Below are 27,455 nucleotides of genomic sequence, written 5' to 3'. Positions count from 1 at the left end.
CACAGACCAGTGGAACAGATTAGAGACCCCAGAAATTAACCCAAACATATATGGTCAATTAATATTTGATAAAGGAGCCATGGACATACAATGGCAAAATGACAGTCTCTTCAACAGATGGTGCTGGCAAAACTGGACAGCTACATGTAGGAGAATGAAACTGGACCATTGTCTAACCCCATATACAAAGGTAAACTCAAAATGGATCAAAGACCTGAATGTAAGTCACGAAACCATTAAACTCTTGGAGAAAAACATAGGCAAAAACCTCTTAGACATAAACATGAGTGATCTCTTCTTGAACATATCTCCCCGGGCAAGGAAAACAACAGCAAAAATGAGCAAGTGGGACTACATTAAGCTGAAAAGCTTCTGTACAGCGAAAGACACCATCAATAGAACAAAAAGGAACCCTACAGTATGGGAGAATATATTTGAAAATGACAGATCTGATAAAGGCTTGACGTCCAGAATATATAAAGAGCTCACACGCCTCAACAAACAAAAAACAAATAACCCAATTAAAAAATGGGCAGAGGAACTGAACAGACAGTTCTCCAAAAAAGAAATACAGATGGCCAAGAGACACATGAAAAGATGCTCCACATCGCTAATTATCAGAGAAATGCAAATTAAAACTACAATGAGGTATCACCTCACACCAGTAAGGATAGCTGCCATCCAAAAGACAAACAACAACAAATGTTGGCGAGGCTGTGGAGGAAGGGGAACCCTCCTACACTGCTGGTGGGAATGTAAATTAGTTCAACCATTGTGGAAAGCAGTATGGAGGTGCATCAAAATGCTCAAAACAGACCTACCATTTGACCCAGGAATTCCACTCCTAGGAATTTACCCTAAGAACGCAGCAATCAAGTTTGAGAAAGACAGATGCACTCCTATGTTTATCGCAGCACTATTTACAATAGCCAAGAATTGGAAGCAACCTAAATGTCCATCTGTAGATGAATGGATAAAGAAGATGTGGTACATATACACAATGGAATACTACTCAGCCATAAGAAGTGGAAAAATCCAACCATTTGCAGCAACATGGATGGAGCTGGAGAGTATTATGCTCAGTGAAATAAGCCAAGCGGAGAAAGAGAAATACCAAATGATTTCACTCATCTGAGGAGTATAGGAACAAAGGAAAAACTGAAGGAACAAAACAGCAGCAGAATTACAGAACCCAAAAATGGACTAACAGGTACCAAAGGGAAAGGAACTGGGGAGGATGGGTGGGCAGGGAGGGATAAGGGGGGGGAAGAAGAAGGGGGGTATTAAGATTAGCATGCATGGGGGGGAGGGAGAAAGGGGAGGGTGGGCTGCACAACACAGAGAGGACAAGTAGTGACTCTACCACATTTTGCTAAGCTGATGGACAGTAACCGTAATGGGGTTGTTAGGGGGGACCTGATATAGGGGAGAGCATAGTAAACATAGTATTCTTCATGTAAGGGTAGATTAAAAATTTAAAAAAAAAAAAAAAAGAAAGAAAGAAAGAAAGAAAAGGGGATTACTCGTTAACAGGATAAAACTATTGGTAAATCAAAGATCAACGCATGCTTTAAATATCCTTAATGTTGATCACTTAAAGGGTGTCAGATGATCAGCTATGGAGGTACTCTTTTCTGATAATATTCCTTTCTCTTAATTAAAAAAAAAAAAAAAAAAGCAGTTACTGTGTGCTGACCTCCAATGAGTTCTGCACAGTGGTATAGAGGGCATGTCAAAGTGTGGGCAAAGGGTCTGTTTGTTTCTACGCAGAAGATCAAGGCCTAGCTTGGATACCCAGAAAATGAAATAAGATACGATATGAGGAGGAGCTTCCGGCATCAGCACTCTCTGGAGGACTCGTGCCGGGGGATGATCATCAAAAAGCCTCCCCAGGGATCCGGACGATGCTGCGGTTGTGGCTGCATCCAGCCCACCGTCTCCTGGACTTGCCATAAGAAGGAGGAGGGAGATGTCTAGGCTGGCATGTGCATACAGTGAGACAACGAATTTGACTGGATCTGTACTGTTGGAACTCAACCAGGAGTTGGGAGGGGTGCAAGTTGTAGCACCCCAAAATCTCATGACTATAGACTATCTATGGTTAAAAGAACATATGGGATGTGAACAGATCCCAGAAATGGGCTGCTTTAATTTGTCTGATGGTTCAAGTACAGTTGGAAAATATCCATCATATTATAGATAAATTTTCACAAATGCCTAGGGTGCCTAAATGGTTTTCTTGGCTTCACTGGAGACGGCTGGTAATTATAGATTTGCTTTGTTTATGTCACCGTATTCCTATTATGTTAATATGTGTGTGCAAATTAGTTAGTAGTTTAAAACCTATACATACTTAAGGTACTATACAAGAAGATATGTCAAAGAAATAATCAATCCTCCCAAGTTTCCTTCATATGCTACATCTATAGCTTTTCTTCTTCCTTCCTAATTACAAACCTTAAATAGAATTCGTGCCTCATATCGAATTTACCGAGTATCATAATTCCTCCAGGTGGTAAAGATACCTCGAGACAAGTGCTGGGCATAGAAGCCACAGGGCATAAATCTGCAAAGAAGTAAAAAGCTAACCTTTGCAAACAATATGGCTTCTCTCTCACTTACCAACTTTACATTTCCCTGTATGGCCCCGGAAGATGACTGGTTAGCCAGAGACGGGTAAGATTCCTCAAGGGAGGAACAACCTAAGACAGGCACAGTCGCAGGGGGGCCATCAGGTGAGAATTTGGGGATCAACAGAGGTGAGGCTCAGAACCTCACCCCCCCTGCTTTGAGAGAAATCTTCTGCATCCGTGGATGTCTTGCTGCCCTTGTCTAGCCTGGATTAATACTTAGTCCATAGGCACACACCTGATCATCTGATCATCTACATTTGCCTTCTTACAGCACTAAACTATGTTTTCTACCTTTATCTTGCATCTACCTACCACTTCAGCATTTTATTAAAAATAAAAATAATAATAATAATAGGAGAAATGTGGGATCAACATATAAATCAAGTACAAAAATCAAATGAATATTCATATTTGACCTGATGGTTTATAGGTCATATTGCATGATCAAAACCGAAAGTTTCTGTGATGAATGCCCTTGTACTGTTCACCATGTAAGAATTTATTCACTCTGTAAGAATTCGTTCACCATGTAAGAACTTGTTCGTTATGCTTCAGAAGATTGGAGACTGACGAGAATTAGGCTTGAGATGGATTAATGATTGTACATTGAGCATTGACCCCCCTATACTGAATTTTATTGTTGTTAACAACCATTTGATCAATAAATATGAGAGATGCCCTCTCAAAAAAAAAAAAAAAAAAAGAAAAAAAAAAGAAATCAGAGTGAAGGATCATTTTGGCCATTTTTCTTCTTGCTAAGTAAAAGATGCAGACAGTGTTGGAAGTCACAGGTGAGTGTCCCCTCTGATTGTTTTTGATCTGCTTCATTGAGAGACTTCTGAACCCGGACTGTTGTTTTAAGAACACAGAACTCTGTGTCCTATGATTTTTTTTTTCTTTCATTTTACAAACCACCTGCACGTAAACATTTTAAGCCTATGTTCCAGGCACTGGGGAGTGAAGGAAGCACTATTGGTAATTTCGACCACGAGGCAGGTGAACGAGGACTGCCTTGGCCCAGGATGGGTGGTCACTCTAACCCTAGCACACCTGCCCTGCCAGCCCCATGTATCGGCTCCATGAGCTCTGCTGCCTGCCTGTCTGCTCCTCCGCTGTGTGCCCAGTCCCTGCTGCTCCACCGTGAACTCCTGCACAGCCCTGAGCAGGCTGCCTCTCCTCTGTGTGCATGGAAATAATTTTTCCTTTAGAGGGTGTATGAGTATTAAATTGGATGATTGGAAAAGCACTGGCCTGTTGTATGTAGTTGATAAATTATTTAATTTCTTTTTTCTCCACCTAACCTCTCTTTGATTTCATTTGATTTTTTTAACAGCTTTATTGAGATAAAATTCACATATCATAGTTCACCGATTTAAAGTGTACAATTCTATGGGTTTTAGTATATTCACAGAGTTGTGCTTCCATCACCACGGTCAATTCCAGACCATTTCATGGCCCCAAAGAAACCCTGTACCCTTCAGCTACCCGACGGACCAAACAACAGCTAATCTACTTTCTGTGTCTATAGATTTCCCTATTCTGGACATTTCATATGGATGGACTCATATAATATGGGGTTCCCTTGACTTTAAAACGAGGGGCTCCTAAAAGGCCAGAGGTGAAAGGAGGCTTCATAGGAAGTGGTTGATTTAGTGTCTCCGTTCATGGAAGAGGAGCCGACTGGGGCTGTGGTGTATGCCCTGGTGTTGGTCATTAATGTCACTGTGTGATGGTGGATTCTTTCTGGGAAAGGGATAGGAGAGAGGTAGCAGTCACCAAATGAGGGTGCAGAGAATGTTCCATGAATAGTCTTGACTAAAGGCTGTTCACCCAGAGAAATTACCTCATGGGATGGGCAAAGAGCAGTAGAGTGAATCTCTTGCTATCCTTTGCACCCATTTCTAGAGAGCAGGAAGCCCCAAACCAAACCCGTCCTTCCCCACCATGCCTGAGTGGACTCGGTGACCTCCTGGGTTCTTCCAGAAGAGTGCTGTGATGCCGCCTCCTGAAAAGTTCCGGTGGTTAAACGGGACAGCTGATGGCCTGTGGCACCCCTACAGGCTGTTGGTGTAGTGTCTGTCTCCTATTTCTTAACAGTCATTAAGTATGAATGACGTCACAACAGATATATGGATGTTAAGATGAGAAGCAGAGACAGTGGTAGATAGAAAATTGCCCTGGTGTGTGTTCTAGCTTGGGTTGGACAAACTGCCAAGTTTGTGACATGAAAATACATCTACTCTTTTTTCTATTGCTGGGATATGAAAGACAAAAACAGATTGTAAATGAAAATATCCTGAGCTTCTGAAATAATAAGGGTAGAATATAATCTAGGTGAATATTCTGGCGAGTGGAAGAATAACATGCGGTTTCATACTTTTGGATATGGATTTCCTTGGCCTAACGTGCTAAGTGATAATTGTGATCCTGGATGGCTAGAGAAAACACATTCCAAGACTTTCACATTTCCTTGTTGGGCGCTGCTTTTTCTGACTCATAGTCGGTTGTTGGAACAGGGTCTTTGCTGCGAAAACCAATATTCACAAACTTCTGCTTGTACTCAAGTAGGGAGGTGATAACAAGAAGAGTATCAAGGGCTTCATCTTAAGGTAATTATTTCAAAACTTCAAATGGAGGCATATGTTTCCTTATTTGCTCATGCCCAGGCCCTGCCTGGTATGAAGTCTCATCCTCCCCTCACATTGTTTCATTATAGGGAGACAGATTTATAAAAATGTTTATCCCAGTTCGCATCCTAATGGCTCTGCAAGTGCTAGTCTGTGCTCTTTCTCAGGAGGATGTCTGATTAAAGCATCCTCAAGTGACCTCAGAGATTAGAGAGGCCGTTAATTGTTTCAGAATTCTGTTTCAGCCCACTCTATCCATCCTGATTGGCTGGGGTATGCTCTGGTTTAAAATTCTGCCAGATTCCAGTCAATGAAAGGAGCAAGGATTTACTTATTGCCTGCACTGAAGATCTGTTGTGAATTGGCTTTGGGTCTGTTCCATGATTTCCTCAACCTGGAATCCAGTCCCATGGGGAACGTTGGCTGTCACGTGGCAGAGGAAGGGAATAGTGTGTCAGAGCCTCTGCATGGAAGAGATGTCACTTCGCTGACGTCATCAGCCAACACTAGGCACATAGCCACATGGCATTCCTGTGGACAAGGAATCGAACCACGTGCTCAGAAAGAAATGTTTGCAGATATTTCTGGATAGCTTTATATGACCCCCATCCTTCACTCCCTTCTGTCTTAGTCTTTCCATGTACATACTTATGATGATCTGGTTATTTACCTTTTTCTTAGAAATATGATAAAGCCATCTATTGGAGGGCCATGACACATCAGACAGTATTTATTTTGCATGCTCTGTTTCAAAAAGTCTTTCTATGATATTGAAGAAATTTTTTGAGAAAATTTTGGAATGCTAACTTGATTTAGAATTTGGAGAAATTTAGAGGGAGCTTTTATGCAGGAGAAATCCTAGCAGGAAAAGAAAGAAGGGATTTTCTCTTCCCATCTTGGGTAAACAAACCCACTTATCCCCTTTTCCTGTGTGTGTGAAATCCGATCAGTAAGGTACACTTCCTTCCTCTCCTCATCTGGGAAGTAGTTAACATGCTTCTCTAGCCTAATATCTGACTTATTTTATGAGGAGGTGATATCAGGGTTCCATGGAAATGCATGATGATAGAAGTTAGCATTACTATCTAGAGATTATGGGTAAATCCCTTAATGTCCTTAAATGTCTGTCTCTTCAACAAGAAAGGTTTGGATTAGGTCATGTGGGAGGATGCTCACAACTCTAACCATGTGTTCAGGACGACGCAAATTTCTACTACTCACTTCATTACTTCTCTTTCCTAGGGATCATGGCCCAAGTAGCAATGTCTGCCCTGCCTGTTGAAGATGAGGAGTCCTCAGAGAGCAGGATGGTGGTGACGTTCCTTGTGTCTGCCCTCGAGTCCATGGTGAGACAGTCTGCAGTTCTGTACTGTGTTTGCAGATGGATCACTGTCAAAGTAGCAGAACTGTGAGACACTGCACTGTCATTTTTGACGTTCGCCTTCAGTTTTACATTCAGTATTCCTCGTAGAGGTAATGAGCTTGTCAGGTAACGAAAAAAAATTTTTTGTTACGTTACGGATGTAATTCGATCAATATGAGATTCCCAGGTCTGAAAATTTAATGAAGGCACCTCTTACCTTGAGAATAATTTTTGTCTAAATTCACAGATAAAGTAATCATCCATTGACATGCATCTGTTGACCTCCAATATGTAAAATTTGCCTATGAGTGAAAATTGGATGAGAAATTTACATAACCTCAACGTATCTGATGACAAGATGCTTATTGATTAAAAAGAGCAAATCAGTAACCTTATGAAAGTGGAGAAACTGGAGAGACATCCCACTAGTCAAGTGATCAAAGTGGCCATGAGCAGGAATGGGGCAGACCGACGTCATGGGCTTCCCAATCCGATGCACGGAGGAGGAGCATTAGCAGCACTCCTGGCAGCCCCTGCCAGCCACGCGTAGCCCGAATCTAGTCAGGGGACATTGGACAAGCCCAGGTTAAGGGGTATTCACGATTTCTATGCTGGACTTTTAATAAAAATGTTAGTGTCATGAAAGACAAAGACTGGAGAACTGCTCCAGTTGGGAGATATGATGTCACATGGAAAGTGTGACCCTGGGTTGGATCCTTGACCAGAAAAAAATAGATTTATTTTTATTTTCATTTTATTTATGTTATATTTATTTCTATTTTTCAACAAAGAACATCATTGAGTCAACTGGCACAATACCACACATACACATAAGTCACTCACATACACACATGCATGTCCACACATGCACATACACACCTAGACCCATTATTTTACGGTCTAGAAAACCAAATGTAGAGAAATGTTGAAAGCAACCTGTGGTAAACTCACTAATGGCCCGCAAGATTAAATTTCTCCTCCTGAAGCCTGTGAACATTACCTAATATTGCAAAGGGAACTTTACAGATGTGATTAAGTTAAAGATCTTGAGATTATCCTGGATTATTTTAGGGTAAATAAAACTGTTCTTTAAAAATCCTTTAGTAAATTTTAATATGAGTCAGGATCTAGTTGAAGAGAACTAGAAATATTTTACTCAAGAACTGACCACACTCCTTCATTTGACCAGCACTGTGATGTGCCTCCTGCATCTGGCTCCCTTCAAGGAACTGGGGCCACAAGACTGAGTAGATAGATAAAGTCTTCCTCATATAGATCTCATGTTCTATTTGAGGAGAGAGACAATAAACTCTATATGTGTTTCTGTCAGTAAATATAATAAATAAAATACCATAAAGAAAAGGAGGGTCAAGAAACAAATGTAGATAAGAGAAGGAGAGGTTGGGATGGGACAGTGAGAGAAATTCCCTGGGGAGTTAATTGCCTTTTATGCAAAGACCAGAATGAAGTCAGCAAGTGAGTTAGGCCAGTATCCAACGACAGTGTTCATGAGATCACCCTGCGCAAGGACCCTCCCTAGGCTGGGCAAATCGAGAAGTCCAGTAACCCTGGAGCAGAGTGAACAAAGGAGAAGTGGTCGGAGGTAAGGCTCAGAGGCACCTTGTGGCCGGAGCCTGTAGAGCTCCAGACCTTTCTCCTTGGTGTGGCGAGAAGCCATCGGAAGGTTTTGAGTGATGGAGTGATGGGGGGTGGGTGATGGCTGTGTGAGCAGTCACTTAACATGAGCAGTAGCAGGAGCAGGGAGACCAGTTAGCCGTCTGCGACTGTGGGTCAGCCAGCATATTTCAGTGGCCTGGACTAGGGTGGGAACAGTGGAACCAGAACCATCTGCTGAAGATAGCATTGACGGGACTTACTCGAGGGTTGGGTGTGAGCTATGAAGTTTCCTTGTGGGCAAATCAAGAGTTGTTGTTTGTTTTTCAAAATTATATTAACATATATGGATATAGATCATAAAACTTAACTGCTTTAACCACTCTGAAGTGCACAGGGCAGGGCCATTATGTACATTCATGTTGGTGTGTGACCATCACCACCGTCCACCTCCAGAACCTTTTCATCCTCCTAAACTGAAACTGCATCAACACTCACTCCCCATTCATGCCTCCCCAGGGTGTCTGGAAATCAAGGAGGTTTTCTTTTAATAATAAATTCTTATTTAGGATACTTCCAAGATTTACAGAATATCTGCAGATAGTGCAGAGAATTTCCAAATATTCCTCACCCGCCACTCAGATCACTGTGGCACATTTAACATAATTATGGTGCACTTGTCAAATTTAATAGATTGATACTGGTACATTATTATTAACCAAGTCCAGACTGTACTTGGATTTCACCGGTTTTTCTACCTGCCTCTTTTTTTTGTTTCGGGCCCACCCAGGGGTCCCATGTTGCTTTGCGTGTCCTGTCTCCTTAGGCTCCTCTGCTCTGTGACAGTTTGTCAGGCTCCCCTTGTTTTTCATGACCTTGACAGTTTCTGAAGAATACTAGAAAGGTATCTTATCAAGTGTGCATCAATTCGGGCTTTTCTGATGTTTCCCTCCTGTGTAGATGGGTTTTGGAAAGAAGACCACACAGGTAAGGTGCTTCTCTCACCACACTGTACCAAGCGCACAACCCCATCGTGGCTGGTCGCAGTGGTCAAGGTGGTGTGATGCCTGACTTTGTGTCATCCTGGCCGCCACAGGATGCCCATGTTAGCTAGCTGAATGATATTCCTGGGTGTGCCTGTAAAAGTGTTTTGGGAAGAGATTAGCATTTGAACTGGGGGACTGAGGAAAGCAGGTGGCCCTCTCCATGTGGGTGGCCTTCATCCAATCTGTTCTGCCCGAACAGAACAAAAAGGTAGAGGAAAGGTTGAATTCCCTCACTGCCTGACTGCGTAGCTGGGTCGTCGTTCCTGTCGTTGGTCCTGTCCTGCCCTTGGCACTTCTGGTTCTCAAGCCTTTGAACTGCACCATCAGCTCTCCTGGGCCTCTGACAGATTAGGAACAGATCATGGGACTTCTCAGCCCGCAGAATCGATTGAGCCAGTTCATAATGAGCCTCATCTTATACATCTGTAATCTCCAATTAGTCCCATTTCTCTGGAGAACCCTGACTCATACAGGCAGTGTTTTTCACATTTCTCAATTGTTAAATTACTGTTTTCCCCTCTCCATGCCCTGTTCTTGGGAAGTGAGTCACCAAGCCGAGCCCACAAGCAGCGATTCTCTGCACTGTAGTGGGAAGGAGCCATGGCCTCTTGCAGTGCTGGTAGGAGCATGAGTCCCACCAGCTGTTTATAATGTGTTTCAAGAACCTTAAAGGAAAATTTACACCCTTTAACTCAGGAGTTCCGTGTGTATGATTCCATCCCATGGAAATAACCGAAGATGCACAGAAATGTTTATGTTCTTGGATGTTTATTGTAGTGTTACTGTAATTGGGAAAAAACTTTTCAGTGATGTTATAGGTAAGCTGTGACATACATATTGGACAGAATACTGCATGTTCATTCAAAAATGTTTTCTAGGATTGTAAATCTCAACAATAAGCAAATAAAGCAGAATGCCAACCCATATACAGTAGTGAAATTCTAGTTTTGTTTGTAAAAATTATGTGTGTGTGTGTGTTTCAAAATGTGAATAGTGGATAATTCTGTGTAATGGGTCATAGGTGATTTCTTTTCTCTTCGGTGTACTTTTCTGTATCTGCTAAAATGTTTATAATATACATGTTTTATACTGAGAGAAAATGCTTTTAAAAAGATCTCTTCTACCAGTGATGATGAAGTAAGGCTAAAAATCAATAATTTCACCTGATACCATATACTGTATTTTAGATTGTGTTGAATTTTTTATTCACTTGACACAGAGATTTACCGTAACACTAATGGAGCTTAAGCTTCTGGGCTCTCGCCTTGCCCTGGCCCCTTCCACGGCCTTGGAAGAGTCCTAGAAATATGTGCATGTAAGTTTTTGTAAAATTTGCTAAAGTAAGATATTTTAGCCACATCAGTTGAGGTCGCTGTCTCCCACTCTACTTTCTCTCTGCCACAAGCCCTGTATTAGTTTCCTCTTGCTCCTATAACAAATTACACAAACTTAGTGGTTTTAAACAACACTCATTTATTATGTCAGTTCTGGAAGTTGGAAGACAGAAGATGGGTCACAAGGCTGAAATTAAGGTGTCAGCAGGGCTGGTTCGTTCCAGAGGCTCCCAGGGAGAATCTGTGCCCTGCCTTCTTCAGCTTCTGAAGGCTACCTACATTCCTTGACCTATGGCCCCTTCCAAGTCCACCCTCTGATTCCATTGTGATGTCCCCTTCTCCTGCCTCCCTCTTTTCTTATAAGGGATGTCACCCCGTGATGACATGAGACCCCTCTCGATGATCTAAGACCATCTCCCATCTCAAGATCCTAAGTATTATCCCACTGGCAAAGCCCCTTTTGCCACGTAAGGCAAAGTTCACAAACTCTGGGGATTAAGACACAGACGTCTTCAGGGGGCGATTCTTCTGCCTCCCATAATCCCCTTCGTCAGGGGGTGCTGTAGACATGGGCATCTTTGAGGTCTCAATAAGGGGAAGCTGGGTTGGGGAAATATTTAGTTTGAGCTTAGTGGTATTATGGGCTTACTGTTATTTCTGTGTCTGGCTAAGTTACTGCTACACATTGAGTGTGGGAATGGTTTCCAGAAACATTCCTGCAGGGCAAAGCCTGAGGTCATATTATGGTGTGAATACATGCTCAGCTTCAGAAGTATGTGGGTTGTAGAGGAAAAACAAAGTTTAAAGTATACAGAGGCAGAAGTGAGTCTGGAAAATCCTTCCCATCATTCAGCAGGTCAAATTGTAGAGAGAGGATTTGTTTCTCATTATGCCTGGCTGAAGCAGTTCTGTCTGGTCAGTAATGTACTCAGAAATGTAGCACATGCAGTTATAAATACAACAAATATTTCAGATTTTGGAAAGGAATTAACACAAAGCAGAATTCATCAGGATTCTTTTGTGTAAGGAACAAGCCTGGAGCACCATGACAAACAGCGAGTATGGCTTGTTTATGAGTTTCCGTGTTTTAAGTATCTTCTACCATCAATAATAAAATGTAATCAGCGGAGGAGCCAAGATGGCGGCATGAGTAGAGCAGCGGAAATCTCCTCCCAAAAACATATATATTTTTGAAAATACAACAAATACAACTATCCCTAAAAGAGAGACCACAAGATACAGGACAACAGCCAGGCTACATCTACACCTGTGAGAACCCAGCGCCTCGTGAAGGTGGTAAGATACAAGCCGCGGCCCGGCAGGTCCCGAGTGCCCCTCACCCCAGCTCCCGGCAGGAGGAGAGGAGTCAGAGCAGGAAGGGAGAGGGAGCCCAGGACTGCTAAACACCCAGCCCTAGTCATCCGCACTGGAGCGCAGACACACAGTGCATGGTGTGCTGGATACTAGGGAAACGGAACAGTAAGACCTGCGAGCGGGTCCCTGCAGCTGGCGCCCCTGTGACAAAGAAAGGTGAGTGCTTTCTGAAAGTCTTAAAGGGACAGGGACCCCACAGCTGGAAAGAAGCGTCCCAGGACACTCAGCCCAGCAGCTGGGAATCCCAGGGAACTCCGGGTACCCTAACACTCTGGGCAGCAGCACATCTCTGAGGCCCCTCATGGAGATAAACAGCCTCCTGCCTGTTCCTCCTCCAAAGCGGCTCCGCCACATTGGAGCAGCAGCCTGAGAGCGACCATGCCCACAGCAACTGCGCAGAGCCTACTCTACAGCAGCCGGGCAAGAATCAGAGACCCTATCTGCACTCAGCTGCCCAGAACAAGCCGTTAGGGTCGCCATTCTCACAGGAGAGGAAGGCCACAAACTAGCAAGAAGGGACGTTCTCTTAGCCAACACACACGCCAGCTCCCCACAATTACCTCTATCACCATGAAAAGGCAGAAGAATTTGATCCAGACCAAAATCACAGAGACTACCTGAGAAGGAGCTTAGAGATAGATCTAACCAATCTCCCTGAAAGAGAATTCAAAATAAATGTCATAACCATGCTGATGGAGCTGCAGAGAAAAAGGCAAAAGATAACCAACAAAGTAGGGACAGAGACTACAGAGATAAAACAATCTCTGGAAGGATTTAAAAGCAGAATGGATGAGATGCAAGAGGCCATTGATGGAATACAAACCAGAGAACAGGAACGCATAGAAGCTGATGCAGAGAAAGATAAAAGGATCTCCAGGAATGAAACAATACTAAGAGAACTGTGTGACCAATCCAAAAGGAACAATATCCGCATCATAGGGATACCAGAAGAAGAAGAGAGAGAAAAAGGGATAGAAAGCGTCTTTGAAGAAATAATTGCTGAAAACTTCACCAAACTGTGGAAGGAAATGGTTACTCAGACTACAGAAGTACACAGAACTCCCAACAGAAGGGATCCAAGGAGAACAACACCAAGACACATAATAATTAAAATGGCAAAGATCAAGGACAAGGACAGAGTTTTAAAGGCAGCTACAGAGAGGAAAAAGGTCACCTATAAAGGAAAACCCATCAGGCTATCATCAGACTTCTCAACAGAAACCTTACAGACCAGAAGAGAATGGCATGATATATTTAATGCAATGAAACAGAAGGGCCTTGAACCAAGAATACTATATCCAGCACGACTATCATTTAAATATGAAGGAGGGATTAAACAATTCCAAGACAAGCAAAAGTTGAGGGGATTTGCCTCCTACAAACCACCTCTATAGGGTATTTTAGAGGGACTGCTCTAGATGGGAGCACTCCTAAGGCTAAATAGATGTCACCAGAGAAAATAAAATCACAGCAAAGAAAGACGACCAACCAAATACTAACTAAAGGCAAGAAATAAAATCAACTACCCACAAAAGCAGCAGTCTGAGGAAACACAAAAGAACACAGAATAAAACAACCAACATAAAAAGAATGGAGGAGGAGGAATAAGAAGGGAGAGAAATAAAGAATCATCAGACAGTGTTTATAATAGCTCAATAAGCAAGTTAAGTTAGACAGTAAGATATTAAAGAAGCTAACCTTGAACCTTTGCTAACCATAAATCTAAAGCCTGCAATGGCAATAAGTACATATCTTTCAATAATCACCCTAAATGTAAATGGACTGAATGAACCAATCAAAAGACACAGAGTAATAGAATGGATAAAAAAGCAAGACCCATCTATATGCTGCTTACAAGAGACTCACCTCAAACCCAAAGACATGCACAGACTAAAAGTCAAGGGATGGAAAAAGATATTTCATGTAAACAACAGGGAGAAAAAAGCAGGTGTTGCAGTACTAGTATCAGACAAAATAGACTTCAAAACAAAGAAAATAACAAGAGAGAAAGAAGGACATTACATAATGATAAAGGGCTCAGTCCAACAAGAGGATATAACCATTCTAAATATATATGCACCCAATACAGGAGCACCAACATATGTGAAACAAATACTAACAGCATTAAACGAGGAAATAGAATGCAATGCATTCATTTTACGAGGCTTCAACACACCACTTACTCCAAAGGACAGATCCACTGAAAAGAAAATAAGTAAGCACACAAAGGCAGTGAACAACACACTAGAACAGATGGACCTAATAGACATCTATAGAACTCTACATCCAAAAGCGACAGGATATACATTCTTCTCAAGTGCACATGGAACATTCTCCAGAATAGACCACATACTAGGCCACAAAAAGAGCCTCAGAAAATTCAAAAAGATTCAAATTCTACCAACTAACTTTCAGACAAGAAAAGGTATAAAATTAGAAATAAATTGTACAAAGAAAGCAAAAAGGCTCACAAACACATGGAGGCTTAACAACATGCTCCTAAATAATCAATGTGTCAACAACCAAATTAAAAAAATATCAAGCAATATATGGAAACAAATGACAACAACAACACAAAGCCTCAACTTCTGTGGGACACAGCAAAAGCAGTCTTAAGAGAAAAGTATATAGCAATCCAGGCATATTTAAAGAAGGAAGAACAATCCCAAATGAACAGTCTAAGGTCATAATTATCAAAATAGGTAAAAGAACAAATGAGGCCAAAAGTCAGCAGAAGGAGGGACATTATAAAGATTAGAGAAGAAATAAATAAAATTGAGAAGAATAAAAGAATAGAAAACAATCAATGAAACCAAGAGCTGGTTCTATGAGAAAATAAACAAAATAGATAAGCCTCAAGCCAGACTTATTAAGAGAAAAAGAGAATCAGCACATCAACAGAATTAGAAATGAGAAAGGAAAAATCATGACGGACCCCACAGAAATACAAAGAATTATTAGACAATACTATGAAAAGCTATATGCTAACAAGCTGGAAAACCTAGAAGAAATGGACAACTTCCTAGAAAAACACAACCTTCCAAGACTGACCAAGGAAGAAACACAAAATCTAAACAAACCAATTACCAGCAAAGAAATTGAATCGGTAATCAAAAACTACCCAGGAACAAAACCCCTGGGCCTGATGGACTTAACTCGGAATTTCATCAGACATACAGAGAAGATATAGTACCTATTCTCCTTAAAGTTTTCCAAAAAATAGAAGAGGAGGGAATACTCCCAAGCTCATTCTATGAGGCCAGCATCACCCTAGTACCAAAACCAGGCAAAGACCCCACCAAGAAAGAAAATTACAGACCAATATTCCTGCTGAACGTAGATGCAAAAATACTCAACAAAGTATTAGCAAACTGAATTCAAAAATACATCAAAAGGATCATACACCATGACCAAGTGGGATTCATCCCACGGATGCAAGGATGGTACAACATTCGAAAATCCATCCACATCATTCATCACATAAACAAAAAGGACAAAAATTACATGATCATCTCCATAGATAACTGAAAAAGCATTTGACAAAATTCAACATCCATTCATGATAAAAACTCTCAACAAAATGGGTATAGAGGGCAAATACCTCAACATAATAAAAGCCATATATGATAAATCCACAGCTAACATCATACTGAACAGCAAGAAGCTGAAAGTTTTTCCTCTGAGATAGGGTACAAGACAGGGATGCCCACTCTCCCCACTGTTATTCAACATAGTACTGGAGGTCCTAGCCACGTCAATCAGACAAAACAAAGAAGTGCAGGGAATCCAGATTGGTAAAGAAGCAGTCAAACTGTCACTATTTGCAGATGACATGATATTGTATGTAAAAAACCCTAAAGACTCCAATCCAAAACTACTGGAACTAATACTGGAATTCAGCAAAGTTGAAGGATACAAAATTAACACACAGAAATCTGTGGCTTTCCTATACACTAACAATGAACTAATAGAAAGAGAAATCAGGAAAACAATTCCATTCACAATTGCATCAAAAAGAATAAAATACCTAGGAATAAACCTAACCAAGGAAGTGAAAGACCTATACCCTGAAAACTATAAGACATTCTTAAGAGAAATTAAAGAGGACACTAACAGATGGAAATTCATCCCATGCTCTTGGCTAGGAAGAATTAATATCGTCAATATGGCCATCCTGCCCATGACAATATGCAGATTTGATGTAATCCCTATCAAATTACCAACAGCATTCTTCAATGAACTGGAACAAATAGTTCAAAAATTCATATGGAAACACCAAAGACCCTGAATAGCCAAAGCAATCCTGAGAAGGAAGAATAAAGTGGGGGGATTTCGCTCCCCAACTTCAAGCTCTACTACAAAGCCACAGTAATCAAGACAATTTGATACTGGCACAAGAACAGAGCCACAGACCAGTGGAACAGATTAGAGACTCCAGAAATTAACCCAAACATATATGGTCAATTAATATACAATAAAGGAGCCATGGACATACGATGGGGAAATGACAGCCTCTTCAACAGTTGGTGTTGGCAAAACTGGACAGCAACATGTAAGAGATTGAAACTGGATCACTGTCTAACCCCATATACAAAAGTAAATTCAAAATGGATCAAAGATCTGATTGTAAGTCATGAAACCATAAAACTCTTAAAAAAAACATAGGCAAAAATTTCTTGGACATAAGCATGAGTGACTTCTTCATGAAGTGACTTCCCTTCCTGGGCAAGGGAAACAAAAGCAAAAATGAACAAGTGGGACTTCTCATCAAGCTGAAAGGCTTCTGTACAGCAAAGGACACCATCAATAGATCAAAAAGGTGCCCTACAGTATGGGAGAATATATTCATAAATGACAGATCCAATAAGGGGTTGACATCCAAAATATATAAAGAGCTCATGCATCTCAACAAACAAAAAGCAAATAATCCAATTAAAAATGGGCAGAGGAGCTGAACAGACAGTTCTCCAAAGAAGAAATTCAGATGGCCAACAGACACATGAAAAGATGCTCCACATCACTAGTCACCAGAGAAATGCAAATTAAAACCACAATGAGATATCACCTCACACCAGTAAGGATCGCCACCATCCAAAAGACAAACAACACATGTTGGCAAGGTTGTAGAGAAAGGGGAACTGTCCTACACTGCTGGTGGGAATGTAAACTAGTTCAACCATTGTGCAAAGCAGTATGGAGGTTCTTCAAAAAGCTCAAAATAGACATACCATTTGACCCAGGAATTCCACTTCTAGGAATCTACCCTAAGAATGGAGCAGCCCAGTTTGAAAAAGTCAGATGCACCCCTATGTTTATCGCAGCACTATTTACAATAGCCAAGAAATGGAAGCAACCTAAATGTCCATCAGTAGATGAATAGATAAAGAAGATGTGGTACAAATACACAATGGAATATTATTCAGCCATAAGAAGAAAACAAATCCTACCATTTGCAACAGCATGGATGGAGCTAGAGGGTATTATGCTCAGTGAAATAAACCAGGTGGAGAAAGACAAGTATCAAATGATTTCACTCATCTGTGGAGTATAAGAATAAAGAAAAACTGAAGGAACAAAACAGCAGCAGAATCACAGAACCCAAGAATGGCCTAACAATTACCAAAGGGAAAGGGACAAGGGAGGATGGGTGGGAAGGGAGGGATAAGGGCAGGGAAAAAGAAAGGGGGCATTATAATTAGCCTGTATAATGTGGGGGGAGGCACGGGGAGGGCTGTGCAACACAGGGAGGACAAGTAGTGGGTCTACAGCATCTTACTATGCTGATGCACAGTGACTGTAATCGGGTTTGTTGGGGGGAATTGGTGAAGGGGGGAGCCTAGTAAACATAATGTTCTTCATGTAATTGTAGATTAATGGTAACAAAATTTAAAAAATTAAAAATTAAAAAGATTTTAAAATATGTAATCAACCACATTGGAGGAAATACTAGGTTCTCTCTCTGTTGTCTCCATAGAAATTATAGAATTGTTGTCAAAGGGTAAGGCAGAGAGTCTGCAGCCAAAAATGTGAGAAAAAAGGCATATTGGGATTCTGTATGACTTTCCCTGTTTTATGTATCTTCTACCATCAATAATAAAATGTAATCAACCATGTTGGAGGAAATACTAGGTTCTCTCTCTACTGTCTCCATAGAAATTATAGAATTGTTGTCAAAGGGTAAGGCAAAGAGTCTGCAGCCAAAAATGTAGAGAAAAAAGGCATATTGGGATTCTGCAACCAGTTCCAATGTATTTGGGGATGACTGTGCCCCCAGGCAGTGCTCCAGCACCAGCTGGGAGTCCCATAGTTCAACTCAATTCTGGTGTGATCTACCTAGATATAGTGTCCGATCCCACAGGTTAAGATCTCAGTCCCTCAAGACGCCACCCACACACATGCATCCTTTACATGCCAATTCCAAGTTCAGGTTGTCTCCTGAGCTTCTGACCAGCTGTGCAGAGTAGACATTCCTGAGACCCTTGGGGTTGATTAATCAGCTAGAATGGCTCACAGAACTCAGAGAAGCATTTTACTTATTAGATTACTAGTGACAAATCAAAAACTCTATAAAGACCAAGAGACCTCTGGAATAAAAGTGTTTAATGAGTTTTTACAGATGCAGCCAGATAAGGACTCAGTCCTGGGACCAGCAGTTACTGTCCCAGCAGCAAAGCCAGTTCACAGAGACAACTTGCCCACCAGCCTCAAGATAGAGGGCACGTTTATGAGGGGACCCAAGGAAAGAAAGTTCTTTAAGTTCACATTGGCTACAGATAAGAAAGGCAGGTGTACATGAAGCTGGGGAAAGTCCTGGCATAGGTGGTTAGTCCACAGAGAAGGCTTGTGGATTGGTTGTTGATGGTGGTCAGATAGTGGTCACACCAGGGGGGTGCAGTGGCCATGGGGACTTTCTAGATAATTGTTGAAAGTGTCTCATCCAGGAGTGTGGAGTTTCTGCTGAGCTACTGCTCTTTCCTTACTTACCTCCCTCAATCTCTAGCCCTTTTGTCACCTAATTTAGGACATTTCAGAATTTTTCCATACTGCCAGTTTGTTATAAAAGACTATAACTCAGGAACAGCCAGATGGAAGAAATGCATAGGGCAAGGTTTGGAGAAAGGGCACAGAGCTTCCATGCCCTTTCCAAGAGTGCCACTCTTCCACAGATCTCCCATGTGTTGACCAACCCAGAAGCTATCAACCAGCCTTCTTGGGATTTTATGGTGGCTTCATTACACAGGCTTGATTGATTATTTCATTGGCCATTAGTGATTGAATTCAAACTCCAGCCCCTCTCCCTTCCCAGAATGTTGGAGGGTAGGACTGAAATTTCCAACCCTCTAATCACATGGTCGTTTCTCCTAGCAACCAGCCCCATCCTTAGGTATGGTCCAAGAGCCACCTCATTAACATAACAAAAGACACCTTTTTACTCCGAGGAAATTCCAAGGAGCACTGTGCCAGAATGGTGGAAAACCAAATACATCTCTTGCTATAAATCACAATATCACAGGCAGTTAATAAAAACCTGTTTTTCTGTGGGTTTGATGTTATGACATTTGCTTGATAAATTTGTTCAGCTTTTTTTCTTGATTGTTCTAATCTAAATAAATACTCAACTTTTGTACTGAATTTTGTATTCTTTTCTTAAAGCAGACCTCTCAGGCCCCCCCAAGATCTGGGTCTGCCCTTGTATGTAATACTTCATTTTTTGTTTCTGTTTTCAGTGTAAGGAACTGGCCAAGTCTAAGGCAGAAGTGGCCTGCATCGCAATGTATGAAACAGACGTGTTTGTCGTGGGAACTGAGAGAGGACGTGCATTTATTAATGCCAGGACAGACTTGCAGAAGGACTTTGCAAAATACTGTAGGTGTTAATAATTTTGTCCTTTGTATCATAAATCTTAAAATACTTGCAGGCAAGACTTACATAATGTTTTCTTGTAAGATGTCATAAAGTATTTCCTAAGTATGGTTCTCACACATCTTTGACTTGACATACCAGTGAATACCTACTTAACACTGAGTCCAAGAAACACGGTCAATGTATTTTGTACTGTGTCCTCAGCAAGACTTTGGTTTTGTAGAATGAATTTGAAGAACAAAGAGAAAAATTGTCTTTGATTCCTAAAATAAACCCACTATTAAAAAGATACTTAACACCTTCCCAAAGGAAAGGGGAAAAATTCTTTCTGGGCTTTGAGGTATTCCTTTGTGTTAGTAATCATTATACTCCTTTAGCCTGTTCTTTACTATGGGACTTTCAGAGCCTTCAATAAACCAATTGTGTTACAAGTGTCCAAGAGCATTAGTGAGCTGTTAACCTTAAAAATAAGTCAGTTATTTTATCAACAAAAGTGAGTTTGGTCCGGAATAGCAGAGAACTGTAATTCAGGACAAGCAAGTTACAGCCTAACTATAGGCAAGTCCAGCAAACAAAGGAGAGGAACACTCTTTATAAAAGGAAAGGGCAAACTTGAAGGTGGCAAGGTGGGGGGGTGCTCCTATAAACCAAAAAGTCCATTGCATAAACTGGGAATTCCCAGCATTGTGGCTTCTTATTGGTTGAATTGTGACAGTTTCTTTGGGTGAGCTGTTGCCAGAGGAGGAGGGAATCTTCCTCCTGCTGGGTGGTAATGCAGTAGGTAGGTTTTGTGAAGTCCTCTCCAGGCTGGGTCTGCAACTGAGGCAGAGTGGTTTGGCCTGAGAGCTCCCCCTGCTGGTCTCCAGATGCCATGTCAGTGAGGTTTCACTTTTTCCAGAGCTTGTGTGGCCTAAGTAAGGGAAACTAGTGTAGGGTGTTAAAACCTCCTCCTTGTCTACTGGTTATCTCCACCACTGTAAGAAGTATTGAGAAGAAATGACAAACCCCACAAAAGTTTAGGTTTATCAGAATATAAAGGCGGGGGTGGGAGTGGAGAGAGAGAGAAATAGAGATGTTTCAGAGGGTTGTCAGAGGGAATACATATATGTATATATACACATCTATGCCACTTGACTGCAAAGCAAATCTATACCTATACAAGATTAGGACTGAGTGATCAGATTAACATTGAGAGAAGTATTGAGTGATCAGATTAACATTGAAGACCAAATTAGGTCTCCACTATTAAGAAGATAGATTCAAAAATGAAGCAGTCTTTAAACAATACACTGAGTATAATTGGTGGACAGGAAGGGTATTCTCAATTCAGTAATGTCAGCTGCCCATTGGATTTCTAGTCCCTGAAATTTAGTGACAGGTTTTTTTTTTTAAGTTTCACAGCTGCATACTTATTTTTCAGATACACGACTCCTCACATTTCCTATTTCTTCTTGTACCCATTTCAGTAAACTTTATTTTTTCAACTTTAATCTGTTTACTTCATTTAAATTGTCAAAGTTGTTGGCATGAAATGGTTTATGATATTTGCCATATAATTTTAGCGCCTGTCATACTGATGTCTCTACTTTTGTTTCTGATGAGGAAACACAATTTGTGTTTCCTCTCTTTTTTCTTCATAAATCTTAAAAGGGATTCATTGATTTTACTTACATCTACAGTGCACCACCTTTTGTTTTTATTGATTTTTCTATATTTTTGCCTATTTTCTTTGTCATTTGGTTCTACACTTACCTTTATTGTTTCATTATAATTTCTTTGAATTAATTGCCTTTCTAACTTCTTGATTTGGTAACTAGGTCATTGGCTTTATTTTAAATATGCATTTAAGGTTATAATTTTCCCTTTAGGTTCTACTTTAACTGCATTCTGGGTCTAAGTACCAGATTAAGTCTTCATATAGAAGATAATTTAGTCTCTTCTGGCCCATTGAAACCTCCGCACTTGTGTATTCATTATATGTTTTCTTTATAATTTAGTTCAAAATAACTTTCTAATATCCCTACTTAGTTCTTTTTGACCTCTGGCCCCATATTGCTTAATATCCTAATATCTGGGAATTTTTTTATATTGATTTCCAATTAAATCTCATTGTAGTCCAAAAACATATGCCATATTTTAATCCTTTTGAATTTATCAAGACCTAATTTATGACTTAGCACACCATTTATGTTGGTGAATATTCCATATGCACTTGAAAAGAATTTGGGACTCTCCATTTAATGGACTAATTGGGTCAAGTTGTTAAATAATGTTATTCAATTCATCTGTGTCATTCTGATTTTTGCCTACTTATTTTATTAGTTAATGACAGAGGGATGTTAAAATCTCTAATTATATTGTGTATTTGTTCCTCCTTTTAGCAGTACTGTTTGCTTCATATATTGAAGCTGTATTATTAGATAAATACACATTTAGGATTGTAATGTTTTCCTGGTGAATTGACCCTTTTTTCCTCATGAAATATTCCTCTTTGTTTCCATTGGTATTCCTGATCTTAAAGTCTACTTTGTCCTGTACTAATATAGCCACACCAGCTATATTATATAGTGTCATATCTTTTTCCATTCATTAATTTCAACCTGTTATGTCTTTAAATTTAATCTGTGTCTCTTTCTTTTTAAAACCAGTCTGAAAAATCTCTTCTCCTTGGATTGTTTCATCCATTTATACTTAATATAATTATTTATATGATCTACTCTAAGGCTTCTGTCTTGCTTTTTCTTTTCTGTTTGTCCAGTATTTTCTTTGCTACTTTATGCCTATTTCCCTGTGTCATTTTACATTGAGAATATTTTCTTTTTTTTTTTTTTTACATTTTATCTCCTCTCTTAGCTTTTCAGCTCTTTTTTTCTTTATTTTTTTATTGATTTAGGGACTACAGTATGCCCTCCTAATCTATCCCAGTGAATCTAAAATTAATATCTTACAACTATACCTGCAATGTAAGAACCTTAAGCTATAGTTCTGGTTACTTCCCTCTGGCCCTAACATATTATAAATCCTGCCACACCTTATTATTATGCTTGCTTCAAGCAGTCTGTCACTTTCCAAACTCTGGCACCAATCCATTCTGAGTCACTCTAGGCAGAAACCAGTTCCTCCAGCAGACCCGGGTGAGCCAGAATGCTGGACACACACATAGACCACTCTTGTTTCCATCCCAAGTGAGGAGCCTCAGGGTGGGTGGTGTCCTTGTTGCTCAGCACTATGCCATACAGAGGGAGAGGCGTAAACAGGTGCACCCAAGGCCCGGAATTTTCCTGCCCCTGTGCTGGAATCCCTCCTTGGTTTGACAGTGGCTTGGGAGCTGTGGTTTCTCAGCTGGTCTGTAGATTCTCACAGGTGCCCTGACTGTATTGTTAACTCAGTGTATTATGGGGAAGGAAGGCCTTTTGCTTCTTAGTCTAGTCTTGCTCATGTCACTCTCCTGCTGTTGTTTTTGAAGAATATTATTATTTCATGCAGAATTCTATCTTGGCAACTTTTTTCTTTCAGGCCTTTGAAAGTTTCACTCTATTGCCTTCTGGCTTCCACTGTTTTTAAGTACAAAGTCAGGCTGGATTCTTAATCTTTCTTCCTCGGAAGGTAGTGTATCTTTTTTCCAGCTCTGTTTCATCTTCGTTTTTCAACAGCTGGACTGTCTTGTACCTAGTCATGGTCTCCTTGTTTTTACCCTCTTGGTCTTTGGAGTTTAGTGAATCTGCAGGTCAATATCACCAGCAATTTTGGACATTCTTGGCCATTATCTTTTCAAATATGTATTCTGATATCTATTTTCTTCTTTACTTAAACATACAGAAGAAAATTGATAGTGTCCTGCAGGTAATTAAGGCTCTGTTCCTTTTTAATTTTTTTTTCCCATTCTTTTTCCTATTCAAGCTTCAGGTTAGATTAACTTATTTTGACCTTTTTTTGAGGTCACTGATCCTTCTGCTGTATAATTTTGCCTTTACATATTTTTTGCCTTACATTTGCCCTTAGAACATAACTCTTGTGTGGACCCCTCTGGCTCAAGAAGTCACTGTGTGACAATCTTCAGTGTGACAGTTACCAATTTATTGCCACTCTACTTCACATCCCACTTCTTTGCCTGCATTGTGATAATGGAGCTGGACCCTGCAAACATCTCTCCCTAGGCAGCTGGCACAGTGTTTAGCTTTGTTAGAAGGGGGCTCTGAGGCCCCTGCAGGAGGAAGGAGTGTCCCTTCCTGACTAGTGGGTTCTCACCTATTCACATCTGTGGCATGTGGTGACCCCCAGTGGCACCCTCACATGCTGTTTCCAGTCATTTCCACTGGCTTCCCACAAGCTTCCCAGCAAGTCTCCTGAACGTGCTCAGTGGAGAAGGTCTTCCTACATGGCGACTTACATCCAGACTGTACAGCAAGTCTCACCCACAGCCCGGAAAGTTCCAGAAGGTTTCCCAGCAAATTTCAGTGGCCCCATACCCATAGGCAGCTTCCCAGGGAGTTCTGCCAATACCCCAGAATGTGGCTTCCAGAAAGTTCTGTTGGCAGCACCCCATAGATGGTTTCCAGAGCTCTGCCAGTGTCCCATAGGGACAGCAAGTCTGGCAGGCACCCAGTGGGCAACTTGCCAGCGGTTTCCACTGGCACCCTGCTTCCTGCCTCAACTGTTCTACTCCCAACAGGCCATGGCTGGTCCTCCCCAGAGAAGCCTGGATCTCAGCACCAGGGGGACCCTCTTCCAGATTAGTGCCTCCCTCTGGGGAGCAGCTGCAGCCCTGGCGTTAGGCACTGCTCTGCTACCTACTTATGTATTCTCCAGCGTTCTCAGTGCCCCTTAGTAGCTAATGATTCTCTTATTAAGCTTTCCCATTCAAATTATTGGGTGGTTTCTGTCTCGGCTAACTCTAATTAAAACAATTAGTTTCAAAGCCTTTGGAGAAGTGAGCGGTTGTGGGGCTGGTCCTGAACGTGCTCAGTGGAGAAGGTCTTCCTACATGGCGACTTACATCCAGACTGTACAGCAAATAGCACTGCCATTCTAATTCCCTTTGCATTATGGGCATTTCCTTATGTGTTGAATTACTTGTAGTTGTTTATGCGTAGACTCATTTTAGAGATGATCGCCATGTTATATTATCCTGTTCACCGTAAACACCCTGTCCTTTGTTGTTTTTAATTAAGAGATCTTGTTTTATGTTTATTCCCTTTTTTCCCTTCTCCCTTTCAATACCAGAAGCCTAGACATTGAGGAAGCACATAGCACAGCTGCTGTCATACTGACTTAGTGATGATCACTTGTTCACAGGTGTTGCCAAAGGGTCGCATGAGATGAAACCCCCATGCCCTGCACACGAGGTGCAGATCGAGTCAGGGGAAAAGGAAATACTCAGAAAAGCAGTCGAAGACTATTTCTGCTTTTGTTACGGTAAAGTTCACTTTAAGCATTAACTCCCTGAACAGTTCACTGAGGAGTAGGACAGTGTTCAGATCACTTTTTTAGTGTGACTATTTAAAATGTCTCTAACATTCAAAAATCCATGTTCTCATCAAGCGAAGAGCCGGGTCTAAGTACCAGATTAAGTCTTCATATAGAAGATAATTTAGTCTCTTCTGGTCCATTGAAACCTCCGCACTGAGCAGCTTTCATCCTTTGCTTCCATTTCAGGAAGCCCGTACCACATGGCCAATACTGTCGTTAAAGGTGCTTACTGTGGGTTTCATCACCAGCCTCACCACCCTCACTGGTCTCTCCACCTACCCACATCTTTCCACAGATGGGGATTGTTTGTAATACCTACAGTGTTTTAAAAAGCTAGGTACCCTAATAACTGTACAGGTGCCGAACTTAATTGCTATAGCAGCACCTTACAGCACCATAGGGCCTCGTTTATCATTCCTAGACAGCTTCACACATTCATGTGACCTGCAGGTCCCTGTGAGCATTTGACTTTGGGGGCCCCCAGCTCAGAGGATCTTAGGATCTCAGGCTTCACTTCTCTATGAGAAATGGGGCTCCTTTGCCTCAGAGGTGGCCAGCCAGTGTGAGAAGACTGACATGACCCCAGACAGGGATGTGAGGCCATGCTGATTCCATAACTTTACCAGATATACGTTGGCCTGCTTTGTGCAGTGGGACCTAGGAGTGATTAAGCTTTGGGTGGGGGCTCTCATCCTGTTTCGGCAGTAACCATGGGGTGCCCTGTGCAGCCCAACGTGTTCCAGGTTGGGTACTCCAAATTGTGCAACCCCTTCCTCATGTGAAGATTTAAAGTAAAACATTTTATAAGTTTTTTCTTTCATCCCTTTGGCTGGGAATTTTTAAACTTGGGATAGATACCGAGGAATAGGGCATTTTCACTTTTAATGTATACTCAAAGCCAAGTGTCACCACCTGTATTTATTACATAAAATGAAACTGACTACATTTTCATGCTCATACCACGTAAAGACATCTTGCCTCTTCTAGGTAAAGCCGTGGGGACGACAGCAATGGTGCCTGTTCCGTATGAGAAGATGCTGAGAGACCAGGAGGCTGTGGTGGTAGAGGGGCTTCCAGAAGGAGTAGCTTTTCAGCACCCTGAGAACTACGATCTGGCCACCCTGAAATGGATTTTGGAGAACAAAGTGGGGATTTCATTCATCATAAACAGGTGGCAGGCTTGACCCCCTCATACCAGGCAGCTCATTTGCAGATACACTGATAGTTTAACTCAGGGTTTATTAATGATGTCTTGCTACACTTTGCAGCTGGTTTTTCAGATGTTTAATCTTTCTCGTGTGTCCATGTTGGTTTCTTGCAGACCTTTCCTAGGTCCCGCAAATCAGCTCGGTAAGTGACAGCGTCTCAGACCTGGTGACTGCCCTTGGCTGCCAAACCAGTTCTGCTTCTCTTAATTAAAATGCAAGTTAGGCACGTTGTAAAGCTTGTTTATTCTTTGCCTTCTCCCCCTAGGAGGCAGCCTCTGTCAGCCAGGGTTTGGGGGTTGTGATGTTTGCAGGGTGGGCAGCTCAGGGAAGGTAGGACACACCTGGCCAGGAGAGCCAAGGTGCAGTGCTCCTCCCAGCTGTCCCACCGGCTGACTGCCACCTCCAGACCGTCAAGGGCAGGAGGGCATAACATGTCCCTGAGCACAGGAGCACGAGGATGCTGGATCGCTTTTGGTCTTTGCCCAGAGCAGCCACGGGCCAGCATTGGTGGGCTCAGGAGTAGATGTAGGAAATGAGACCATTCCCACGCTTCTGAGGCTCATGGTCTAGGAGAAGGAATAAGACTGTCCTGCAGAGAACCAGGGGTGACCCATGGAGCTCTCAGGGTGGCTGGAGGAAATCCCGAGGGTCCCTGGGAAGGAAGGGCTTCAGGAGGAGCTGGCCCCCAAGGTCAGCAGGTTCATGACAGGCTGGTTCTTCAGGGAAGCCCAGGACCCCTCACAATCTCCTTAACTTATAATGATGAAGGGACCCCACCAAAATAGTCATCTTACCCAGAAGCATTTAGAAATCCACCTATGCCCCCTTCTTATTTTCTCAGATTATTATTCTGGAACATAGTTGGAAACCTTGGGCCGTAGCTGTTCTTGAAAGACCAGGTCTAAAGAGGGTGTTGTGCTGAGC

General features: G+C 41.7%; 1 protein-coding gene across 4 annotated transcripts in view; it reads left to right on the top strand.

Moving 5' to 3' along the window:
• GTF2IRD2B (GTF2I repeat domain containing 2B) overlaps positions 1-27,455 on the top strand; it is a 67,376-nt gene that overhangs the window by 17,840 nt on the left and 22,081 nt on the right. For 3 of the 4 annotated variants that reach the window (XR_005057085.2, XM_037002699.2, XM_073215212.1), the window contains exons 2-6: positions 6,503-6,606; positions 19,719-19,857; positions 25,150-25,269; positions 26,311-26,494; positions 26,645-26,673. Coding sequence is in view for 3 of the 4 variants with exons in the window: in XM_037002699.2 (XP_036858594.1) it covers positions 6,508-6,606; positions 19,719-19,857; positions 25,150-25,269; positions 26,311-26,494; positions 26,645-26,673 (571 nt within the window). In the remaining variant the exon portion in view is untranslated. The remainder of the gene's footprint in view (positions 1-6,502; positions 6,607-19,718; positions 19,858-25,149; positions 25,270-26,310; positions 26,495-26,644; positions 26,674-27,455) is intronic. The other variant, XM_073215213.1, reaches the window with a different exon arrangement.

Source organism: Manis javanica, chromosome 10 (genome assembly GCF_040802235.1).
Source record: "Manis javanica isolate MJ-LG chromosome 10, MJ_LKY, whole genome shotgun sequence".
In the NCBI taxonomy this organism is placed as follows: Eukaryota; Metazoa; Chordata; class Mammalia; order Pholidota; family Manidae; genus Manis; species Manis javanica.
This window is presented reverse-complemented; position numbering and strand designations above follow the sequence as displayed.